Below are 12,649 nucleotides of genomic sequence, written 5' to 3' on the forward strand. Positions count from 1 at the left end.
AGCTATAATCTTAAAACGCGTATTCATTTTTACGATGTTTTAAATTAAGTGGGTATCAAGTGAAATATTTTGTTTATTAGCTCTAAAAGTACGTTAAAAATTGACTAACGTATATAATATAGTCGGTTCACAAAATGTAGGCGGTTTAAGGGGAAGGTTTCCTGGGTACCCCCACCACTTTTTAACCTAATGTATTTATCAACTGATCAGCTTTGTTTCAAAGTTGTAAGGTAGAGGTAGAGGGGATGAAATCGCTTCCCCACAAACCGCCTACATTTTGTGAACGGAGTATATTGCACATAAAACATGGCCCGATGAAATTTTGTGCAATGTTCACGATTTTCCATAGAAATAAATAGGAGTTACCACAATACAATTGTTTACAATTTATGGATTCGAAGTCGACTTTTGTAAATAGTAGTTTACCAAAACATAAGAGGTTGGATCAATTATTCTTATACTTCCTTACAGATTCAATCCATTCGGGTTTTACAACGAATGATATTTCTTTTAGTAATATACAAAATTAATTATTTAACATAATTTGAATAATTAAAACCAACTACTGTACTTTCGTTGCAAATCCCCTTACTTAGATTACAATCTAAGAATTAACATTTGACTGTAGTGTCTATTTCAGCTAAGACGTTCGATGACAACTTATCAACTATGTCTATAGAGTCTAGTCTAGTTAGCTGTCAAATCCATTGACAAGCTGTCTTGGGAGCATTAGGTTAAACTATACCATAGATTAAATGTGCACCCTTGAGACTTTTGTATGCTATATAATGTATACTGTAGGTACTATTGAATTACAGTACAGTAATATTAGTTAATGAACATACGAATATGAAGTATAATCAATAATCTTAATTGACTTAAGTAAGGCTTTAGTATTTATGGTTAAGTAAGACTTAAGGGATTAGTATCAATCGTTAGGGTGTAACAACAAAAAATAATTTAAAACGATTCTGAAAATACAAAAAAGCTGTCAGATTGATACATAAATTAAAATATAACCAGTCAATAAGATGAAAATCTTATTTTAAGGAGATGGGTATTTTTACAGTCCACGCCTTAAATCTATTTTTGAAACAATTAAATTAACAATTAATTTTTCCATATTGCTGGGACTCAAGAATTACCTGTGAATAATTATAATAAAAGGGCTAAAAATTATTTAGTTGAAGAACGACCAAGACTTTAGTTATTTGTGCAACTAGTGAGCAAAGTGAGCAATTGACTCACTCGAGAGAAATACTCACGAGCCGTAGGCGAGTGATGAATGGTTTCTCTAGTGAGGCAATTGCACTTTGCACTCGAGTTGCACATCATATTTTTCCTACGAATACCATAAAACAAATAAATTGGTAAAGAAACGTAACACATTTTTACACAGAAATGAACTTTTAATATGACATTTAATGATACAACAGTACAAGAGCTGACCAGCTGATTTACAGCCAGTGCTGCCAACGTATTTCGCGCGCATACGACCTTGTCTGCATGTTACGCGCTCACTATTTCGTGTCTTCACGTTGCTAATCTGGAGTGAGACAAAGTAATTAAAGTGAGACAATGTTAACATTGTCTCACTGATGAGCGAATTGGCCACTTTGCTTTCTCAAATCAGTGAGAGAACATGTACATTGTTAGGAAAAAACAGTAGGAAAAAACTTTTTTAAATAAACCTTCTTACATTGAAAAATATTTTTTTAGAAAACTTCCTAGCCTTTAAAACGAAAACGACAAATCTAAATTTATGAAAAACTAAAGGCATTCTTACTTGACCATGCACCTTACAGTATAGAAGATTTTAGTAATTTCAATTTTAAATTATGCGTAGTATTTTGTAATGTATAGTAACCGTTTTTATTGCTAATGTACTGACAATAGACCTGACACTATTCATGTATATAAATTTTGTACTGTATGATCAAAAAATACTTTTTGAATCTTTGAATCTTTAAATACCGTAATTGTTAAAAACAAACATACATAAAACGTTTGTTAAACCAAAAATACTTTACAATTCCATTTTTCTTTACTATTTAGAATTTATAGGTAAAACCCGCTCAAACAGCTTGCTGGCAAATTAATACGGAAAATAAAGTTAAGCCGCTTCAAAGCGGCTCAGCGGTTTAAATGGATAAAGCATACTTTGAGAGGGTATTTCGATATTTATATAAGCAACATTAATCCTGGTTTGTTTCTTTTGAAGTTCGTTTTGATGAATTTATTACGCTCTGTATTTGGTTTCCCCTAAAATATTTTGAATGTCGCTCAAAATTTCTTATTCATAACACTTATTAATATTGATGTACTGCGTAGTAATTTCCTTTATGTATTTTAAGTACCAGAATTTCTGTCAGGGCTCTAAATTTTACAATATTTTTCGGTCCCTAATACGATTCATTAATAATAATTTAATTTTTTTTTTAGTTTTAATTAATTTTTTTTGTGTGTGCTTAATTGTTCTTTCGATGTGGTCACTTTAAAACTCTATCTTACACTATAATGAGTTTATTTTTTTTAGATCCATATTATGCTCTTTGTTTTATTCTTATTTGACAGAATTTATTATAACTTAGGTGTTTTTTATTTAAATAAAATAATGTAGACACTGTAACCACAGACAATATAATACTTCTGTAACATAGATACAACATAAATTCAATATTTTCGTTTCTTGTGAAATTATGTTATTTATTTTTTTTAGGTTTTGGTGTTTAATTTTCTTGGCTGATCTAAAATTATTGGGCTCGTGCTTTCTCATAATATTTCCGTGTAAAAATAAATGTGTTTGTCACCATAATATTGAATTATGTGTATCTTATCGCATTCACTAGTCAAATACTAATACACCAAGGACAAACACTCTCCGCATCTTTGACTGTTTTGCAAACAGATCCCATCTTCTGTCGGTGACATCAAACAGTGCAAATCTCTTTTACAAACAAGATTTGCATTGTCAACACCATTTGCAGGACGCGCAGTTTTCTGTTTCCACATCCGGCCGCTTGACCGCTGTTTCCGTATCCGTCTGGCCACTGCCTCCGCTATGTCGTCGCCGCTACGTGCTGTATTGTTGTCACACCTGATTGTCAATCACATTGTTGCGGCAGTCTGCGCCTCAGTTGCCCGTTGGACGCGAGTGTGTGTGTGCGTGTTGTGATTTGTGATTATCGTTTAATTGCTCGTGATTATTAGTTGTGTTTTTGTTAGGTTTTTAGTATTTGATGGCTTTTAAATAATTTGTATTGAGCAAATTTGTGTTTGGTATTTCTATTAAGTTTTCTTTCCGACTTGATAAGGTAGTACCTCTGATGAATTTTCGGTTGATCATGATAATAGATAACTAAACTTTCAACTATGCCTGATATTTCTTTCTTTTTTCTAGTTTTTCGGAATTTTATTGCTTGTTCTTAAAACAGTATGGCTACTATTTTACACTAAGAAAATATTTAAATTTCAAGTTTTTTTGCTATACCAATTCTTTTAATTAATTTAATTCATAATATGTAGGGGATTTAGTGTTTAATAAACTATTATGAGACCTTACAAAGAATTTTTGGATTTTCGTTACGTTTCAAATTTATTTGTTCCAATATACTCGTATTATTATTGTCAAATATTTATTGAAACAGGTTGTCCCTGAGTAGGTTTTTACACTCTGAAGTTTTTATAATAATAATACACATTTCTCACTAATAAAATCATTTTTACAACTTACGGGTATTAACATTTAACATTTTAGGACGTAAAAACCATATACATATAAGTTATTGTGTTTTATAAATACAAAAAAATAATTTATCTTTGTTTTACTTCGTAGCGAGTTGCCTTAACCTCGACATTTTATAGTTTTATAGTTTATAGGCTCCCTAGGGTTTAGTGTACTTAATTGTCATTTATAACCGGTCTTAAATGATTGAATATCTTACTCTGAGCAAGCGTCGATCGTAAAAATCGCACTTAACTGCAAGAACTTTATTTTACAACCTATAAATATTTTTTAAATTCACTAAATCTTAAATTGTACTATATTGAGTTTCTTGGCTTGCCTAATTGAAATTCCAATGTAATATTCCCATTACTTTTTCGCCTTGTCACTTAATTGTAATCAATAATTTTCAAATATGAAACAATTTAGCTCATGTCAAAGCAGCTGTATTAATATGGTAAGATTTACAGTGATACGCACGGCGGTTTGAACACCGCGATCTCGACTGTAAATTTACAAACTCCCATTAAATTTGAATTTACAACTGGTGATAAAACAGGCGTTACCCATCGGATAGGGTTTAACGCTCACAATCTCTAGGTTTCACTCGATGGCTGTGTCCTATCTCAAGATTTTTAAGAGTCACCCGTTATGGCCTATTAATCTTCAGTGACGGTATAGACATTTTAGACTCAAATCATGAATTAATTTAAATCACTACGATTAAAGCTACCATGAAACCTAAACATTTTTGATGGTTAAAAAAATAGTATTTTTGTGTGGTCTTTATCTATTTTTTTTTTTTTTTTTATATAAAAATGCAGTTTCTTTATAATCACCTGCATAGCATAAATGTACAGTAAGCTATATATCCGGATATGTGATCTGTACATGAAAATAGGAGTTCCACAGGTAGGAGTCGTCGGGCCACTGATGTTCTCACAAGGTTCAAGTGACGTGTAACCCGAGCCCCTGTTATGCCGCCGCGGTTTTTTGTACGAAAAGAAAGTGCGATTTGTAAAAGATTTGCGATATATATTCTGCCAATCGAATGAGAATGTGCGGATTTGAAATTTGTCCAATTATGTTTGATTCGTCTTTGCAATCGTGGCTTTTGTTTTTTAAATTTTTTTTACATATACAGATGAAATTATGTCGGGTCTTAAAGGAACTGGCATTTAATCTAGTTATATTGATTTTGATGGACACATGTTCGAGACCTCTACTGAATTAAGTTCATCAAAAGAATTTTGTAACCATGGCTTCGTTAATTACTAATCGTCAACATGTTATTAGAAATCATCACAATAGTGTTATGTATTGCAAATGGTTCCATAATAGTTCCTTAATCAAACCAAAGATTAAATCAAGATTTGAAGGCGAAGGAACCAAACTCTCAACTAATGAGTCAATATGTTGATGTTATAAGATCGAATAGATGTTATCCAAATTTAGGAATTGAGCAAATGCTATTAGTGCAGTTGTACACAGTTTATGCAATTCAAACTTTAACTATTTAAACACCACAAAACTCGTGTTGAATTGTTATTAAAAACTTCTCGTCTCAAGCTAGAACAGTAATTAGGCAATTTCGGGTTTCCTTCTAAATCAATACATTGTGTTGGGAATGGCTTGAATTTTAATTCAATTACATTGTCATTTTTGGCAATTGTATCAGATTCATATGACGCCTATACAACCCTACTGTATTTTGAGGCGAAAACGAGTGTTGAATGATATTGTGTCTTTGTTACTGACTGATCAGCTGTTTCTATTAACCAGTTTATTCAAGACCACACTCTTGAGAACAGCTGGAATATGTATAATGAGGAATATGGATTGCAGTCTAATTTCGAACCATCCAAAAGCTTCTGGCTTTACTCAGGATTGAACCGGTTATCTTCCGATCACTAGGCTAACATTATCATCCTCTACCCAACTATATTCAAAAGTACAGAACGAGATCAGAATTTATCGTTGCTATGACAACCTCAGGATGACGAGCATGAGTTGATGAATGATTCAACACTGTCTACCACACTGACCTGTATACATATATCTCGCTCAGCTGTTCTACCCCTCCCCCCCCACTAAACCACCCTTCACTGACAAATGTGACTAAATGATTTATGACCCGAATAAATAACTGTTTTTGGTCCCTTGAATGGTTAGAATTCAGATATGAATTGATTTATGTGGGGTTTTGGGTCAGATCTGACTAGGCACGAACATGTTTAATCACCACAATTCTGGTAATTTTTTTTTATAAATACTCAGTAACGTTCTTATCCGCTAAAATATTTGACCAATAAATCAAGAAACGATGGAATTAAGCTAAATTTCTAATGATGTTCTCTTTTAACATACAATTTTTTATTATTGTAAGAAATAACTGTTTATACAGTATTTGCATTGTAAAAAATATATTTTAACCAGCAAAGGATGTATTTATTCTTCATACGATTTATGGTAGGCCTACACTTGAAATATTTATCCATCTAAAACTTAAAGCTACTAGTTCTCTTCTAACGCTTTTAATTCAGCATTTTTAACAAAAAGGTGAGACTGTAAGGCTTTATTGTTTGAGCTAAAGCTGAAATTCGCGTTTCTGTTTACAATGTACACGGTTTGCCTTCTAACTCAGAATAACACTCTCTTTAAGAAGCTTCTATCAGGTTTGCTTTGGAAAACACCGAAACGTAATTCCTTTGTATACATTAAAATGCATTAAACCCCTCTTTTTCAATTGGGCAAAAAACTTATTCGTTATTAACAATAATTTTTGTACGAATTTAAGTATCTCCCGAGCAATGTGTTTGATTGTAAATGACGAGCAGTAGATGGTTTCTGAGAACTATTTATGCGGTTCGGTCCAGTGGTCCAGTTTTTACGAGGAAGATTACTAAGGAGAATCACTGTTCTAGGAAGCCCTTGGCCTTGTGAGAGTCTGGACAGTAAGTGGACTGTGTGTCCAGTTATGGTCAATAACATGGCCAACTGGCCTCCTTGAAATGGCCTGGTGCTAATTTACAAACTATATAGAGATGCAATCTATAAAAATGCGTATGCAAGTAACAAAGAAAGTTGTGTGAAGTTAAAACATATAAAACAGTCGCTGTTTCAATTTTACATTTTTATAACACAAAGCTTTATTTGACAATTGTATCTCCTAAATTTAATTCATTTTAGTACATTTTATGGATAATAGGCTTTTGCGGAAAACTTAAAACTGGCTCGTCTATTTATTTATGTTTGATGTACGACAGTACAGTAAAATATTACTAGAATGTATGTCGATTTGAATGTTTATTTGCTTACAATAGTTAACTTAGCTTATTTATTTATTTTTATATCCACATTATTCTGTCTTGCCTCTAGTGTGCGTTAAACAGTTTTAATCATTAATCAGGTACATCAATAGAAACGGAGACACTTAATATTCGGTGCCTTTACCAATAAAATAAACAAACCAACAAAATTATGATAGTTAGAATGTTTTGTATATAAATGTTTAAATCATTTTAACATTTTTGTATTGCGAAGTTTAATGGTGAAACTGAAAGGTTAAAATGCCTCCATTGTCTTAGGTTTGAGAACATATGCTCGAGGCAATGCGACTCTGCGGGTATTTAAAATTCATTTCTGTCTTTCAAAAGCTGACTGCAGCTATTTTATTCAACGTGGTGTTGATTTTGTTATGTGTTTGTGGCATTGATGAGCAGGTTCCTTGTTCTAAAACGCCTTGCATAAAATATATTTTTACTGGATTAGTGTAAATGGTTAACATCATCAACATGCAGATGTTTCAGTATTGTTAAAAGTATTTTATGCATTTGAAAAAGGGCAAGTAGGTATAACTTGGTATAAACTTTAGTGCCATTAGCAAAAGAATCTGAAAAAATTATATTCTGAATATTTTTTTACCCAGTGAAAGAAACTGAACATCATCTTGATTGAATCAAAATATTTACCGTCAAATATATGCATTAAACTGTGAAAGTTGTTATGAGACATTGAAAAGTGTTTTGTCAACAAATATGATGCATCGACGTTATCGAGACGGCAGGATTAAAATACGTCCTTTGAATTCGAGAAGATGTCGGAAGCCTGTGTAAGTAGGGTTTTAAAACTTTCTATTTCATCAGGTTGTTTTGATTTTACTTCATTTTTAATGTTGTACACTGTAACTCAACTGATGTAATTGCCCAGAATAGAAATTTTTAGACTTTGGTTGCAGTTCAGTGGTTAAGTAAATTTAGTTATAATAATGTAAATTATTGATTTAAGTTTTCTCATACAATTTTTTTATAAAAAAACCTTTGACTTGACTATTTATCTGGAAAATTGTTTGATGTCAAATAATCAATGAACTAGTGTACATGTTGCTCGAAATCGAGCAATTGCAAAGAAGTAAAGTACTTATTTAAAAACACATAACTTATTTAAAAACTAATAAAAGTCATAATTTACGATGAGTTTAAAAGACTATACTCATAGATTACGTACCTAACAGTTCCATACAATCAACATTTCTTGTAAATATTTTATCATTTTTCAAAAGCTGATCTGGTTTTTTAGTGTATTCTACAAATATTTCCCACTATAGCCGCATTAGGTTGTCTGGTCATGTTGATCTTCCTCAATGATAATGCAGTCTGCACGGTACTACCCATTGTCGCCAGTACGTTTACAAATTTCAGTCATTTTTTTATAGCGATAACATTTTGTTTAAATTACTTAAGAACTGCCTGATTTTCCGCACAACCTCTCTATCACAATTAATAATGCTTTTAAAAGTGATATCAGTGTGTTGAAAAATAATATTTTTGCAAAAACAAGCCTAACATTTTGTTCAAAATCTCTATTATCTTGTGCTTCTCTAAACTATGATAAAATGGCACAACCCCCATTCGTGTAAAAATCTTGGTTTGAAAGTTATTTCAACTTTTGTTATTTTCCCCATTAAATACCATAGTTGCTCCCACCGCTTACCCATGATAGAGGGGTTGTTGACAAGCTAATGGGAGAATGTGTCAGATTGCTGACTGACAGTTTATTTTATTTGTGATGTTGTGTTATAGGAGTATCGGACTGACACAAGAGATGGACTCTACAGGCTCAGTGGCTGCAGTAGAATCTGCTCTGGACAGACTCAACAAACAGAGAGAGGAGCTGGAAGAGTTATGGGCCACTCGCAAACTCAGGCTGGACCTGTGTCTCAGGTTGCGGCTGTTCGAGAGGGATGCTTTAGAGGTAAAGTTCTTGCTTTTGAAATCTTTTGGATGTATAGCTAAACTAATGTTGCTTTAATTTATCAACTATTTTCAACAGTTTTGCTCAAAAAAATTAAGAATGGAACGCTTTGACATCAACTCAGCAAATCAGTTGGTTTCAGGAGAGAGAGATTCACTCTTGATGCAATCTCTATGAAATAGTTGTCGATGGCTTCAGGAGTCAAGGATGTGCGCTTAGCTTATTTTTTCTTGACCTCGCAAAAGCGTTGAGATACTTTTGCACCAGTTAGCAGAGTTCCGTGTCAAAGTTGTTAGTTTTTTACCTGACAGATCGTTCTTAGTGTGTTGAAATTGATGGAATACTTTCTCAAAGAGAACCAATACCTCAAGGTATTATCCCCCAGGGATCAATTTTAGGATGGATTCTTTCCTGAACTATTTTTTTTTGTCGTACTGTGTCATCCTTTAGGTGAAATAATCCATAAAATGTAAATTTGCTATATGAATTACCTTTATAAGTTAGCTCCCAAAATCGTTTCCATCCTATTTAAAAAACAAAACACACATACGAACAGCTTGACTCTTTATTTCAATATAATTTCATATGTATTTACTGATTTTTAATATTCAAGTTTGTTTAAATATTGATAAAGGGATATTTATATATATAGCACCACAATACATGTATTAAAGGTAGCCATGTTTATTGCAGTAAGACGTAACTTTAGGGGCATGTTAAACAAATAATTAATTATGCTTTACCTCACAGACCATAAAAAAATTATTATTAAATCTTCTATACAATAAGAGCAAATTGGACTTTTTTAATTAATAATTTTTCTTCATCTCTAGAAAATTAATTTTACAAACTTCCCTACTAACAATGTTTTATTTGTTATTCTTTTATAGGCTAATACCGCTTTAATGCAACAAAGAACTCATTATTTGGGATTTACAACAGTCTTCATCATTAATATTTTCATTATGTAGATTGTAGAGTTTCCAAAACATTTGTCAAAGACATAATTAATTAGCAACTCTTTTAAATGTAAGGGCAACACAGAGTCATGAGAACGGGTCCAGTTCTGTGCTCATTTGTCGCAATTAATCAGATGCTTGATAAATTTGTCCTTTATGTTGTTGATGAACCATCACTTCAGCGACCTCTCCCCACTCAAACTGGTCGGAATTAACAAACCAGTTTGTTGCAATTCTTCTTGCGTTCGCCTGCAAGTGTGCCTTATATCATACTGACACAAGCCATTATTTACTGTTATTGTTCGTGTTGTTTTGTGTGGCGATCGGTTACACGTGAGTTACTGTCTTTGGGATTATTTTCAGTTAGAAGCATTAGCAGAATGAACTTTTACAATTATTTTTCTCTTATGGTGGAGGGGAAAAATTAGACAACAAATTAACTCTTGATATTTTATGTTTTTGGTTAAATGTTTAAAACCAATTAAAAACAGAGAGAATATTTTTCAAAGAGTAAATAATCACGATTAATCCAATTAATTCTTCACATACTTACTATGCAAAACGATCGTTTTATTTTAAAATTCATTGAAAAATAAATAAAATATAAGAAGAACCACTCCGTTATTTCCGCTAATTGAAAGATAACCAATCTATGAGAGAGAAAGCGGCTTCACAATCAGACAATCAAAGTTGGCAGTCAAATCTTTGTACTCTGGAGATGAGCAGACAAAAATACTAGCTGACATTTCAGATGTCACAAATCTATCTGTAAGGAATTTACAGTTCAATTGAACCTAAACTTAAATTGTTGCTTGGACCAAAGATGGATTTTGCTTCAACGCATCCCAAACCTGGGCTAGTGCTTTTGCCAGTTAAACAATATTTGTCAAGTTGCATAACAATATTGTCTCAATATTGTAGTCAATATTGTTTCAACATTTGATCAATTTTGAGGTGCTACTTGGGACATGGTCGCCGCCCAAAGACAAGGTTTAAGTGTATAAGAGAGTTTGTTTTAATATATATTTTTAAACTTTAATAATCTTATGAGAACCAATTCAGTCGTATTCTGTATATAACACGTGTGTGTGTACAGGTGTCCTCCAGGCTGGAACTGTGGGCCTCTGAGCTGGAGCACTGTGACCTCACCAATGACATGCAGAAGGCCGAGACAATGCTGAGGCTACACAATGAGAGCATCACGCACATGCAGAACACTACCTTCCAAGTGCTGCAGCAGGGACAGGAACTGGCTCAGGTACTTCAGCAATCATTCCTTGTATAGACAGCTGTGTGAAAGAGAGATAGTATTAGTATCCTGCCAGCTTTTCTAAATTCAGGGAAGACAAGCTCAAAGCTGGTTATTTATCGTGGTGCTTTTTATAAGTTTTTTAATCCTTTCCATTTATTCATGTAATAACGACTTTAGTTATGATTATAGTATACTTTGCTTTTTATTTTAGACACAAACTTTACCACCCCAAATTAAATTTTTATTTGGGTTTTTCTTAAGGGGCCAAGTACCTTTGAAGTGGCTTCTCTTATGGCCATGCACCTAAGAGTAACTTTTTTGTTGGCTGTGCACCTCTGAGGCATCTTTCTCTTATGGCCACACACCTATGAGTCACCTTTTTTCTGATGGCCATACACCTCTGAGGCACCTTTTTCTGATGGCTATGCATCTTTGAGGCACCTTTTCTGATGGCTATGCATCTCTGAGTCACCTTTCTCTTGTGGCCACACACCTATGAGTCACCTTTTTCTGATGGCTATGCATCTCTGAGTCACCTTTTTCTGATGGCCATACACCTCTGAGGCACATTTCCCTGATGGTAATTAATCTCTGAGGCGGTTTACCAATCCCGTGTTGTGTTTTGCAGGTGTTTGAGACCAGCGGAGTGTCTCTGATGGCAGACAGTCAGTACAGTGCCCAGACCAGGGTACAGGTGCTGCTAGAGTTCCTACATGAGAGAGAGATGGACTTGGAGGACCTTGCGGAGATGAAGAGAGTCAAGCTGGAGCAGTGTGTGCAGTTGTGTCAGTTCAGAGCCGACGCCAACCAGGTAATGTGCTTGTCTGGAATTGTATGATTGACGTCACGCCCAGAAATATTGTGCTATTTATTGTACTGTACTTAGATATGAAATTTCATGTTATAACTGTTAGGCTATCATTTTTTTTTGGATTAGGGGTTAAGCCAAATGCCTGAGGGTCTGGATTATTGAGGACCATATTATTGAAGTTTTTAGGATGGCGGATAAAGATTATTTTTCCTCAGATGGACATGCAATTAGCATTGTTATTGAAGAATTATTAAAGACACGCCTTATTTGACAGTTGTTGTGTCATACAATTTAGATTCAAACGGTTAATTTAACCCTCAGTACACATTTAAAGATGGTACTGTACAATATAAAATTCTTACTTTAGGAATTAGTTGGCAGTGTTGAAATTGGATACAAATATAGTTTGTACGTATTAACGACCTTCTAAGTCTGTGCATAGCTACGCCATGGTATGTACAACTTGGATCATACATTTGTCATCATACATCACACTATTGCCTACCCTGTGTAGCAACAGAAACAATACTTCAAAATATTAGCATTTTTAATAGTATATATTTCCCCCTCTTCAGATAGCGATCAGATAGGTCCATCCAAACAGTGTTAGTCATTTCTCACTTATCAGCTGTTGTTTGCTTATCAATGTT

At 33.4% G+C, this 12,649-nt stretch overlaps 1 protein-coding gene across 5 annotated transcripts in view; it reads left to right on the top strand.

Moving 5' to 3' along the window:
* The window catches only part of LOC128994011 (triple functional domain protein-like), a 476,534-nt gene that overhangs the window by 339,908 nt on the left and 123,977 nt on the right, over positions 1–12,649 (top strand). For all 5 annotated transcript variants that reach the window (XM_054418203.1, XM_054418206.1, XM_054418204.1 and 2 more), the window contains 3 exons: positions 8,806–8,977; positions 11,033–11,194; positions 11,817–11,999. In XM_054418203.1, coding sequence (XP_054274178.1) covers positions 8,806–8,977; positions 11,033–11,194; positions 11,817–11,999 — 517 coding nt within the window. The remainder of the gene's footprint in view (positions 1–8,805; positions 8,978–11,032; positions 11,195–11,816; positions 12,000–12,649) is intronic.

The sequence above is a fragment of the Macrosteles quadrilineatus genome, unplaced genomic scaffold (genome assembly GCF_028750875.1).
Source record: "Macrosteles quadrilineatus isolate MER2022 unplaced genomic scaffold, UCM_ALF_1.0 Scaffold_5__1_contigs__length_97177068, whole genome shotgun sequence".
Classification (NCBI taxonomy): domain Eukaryota; kingdom Metazoa; phylum Arthropoda; class Insecta; order Hemiptera; family Cicadellidae; genus Macrosteles; species Macrosteles quadrilineatus.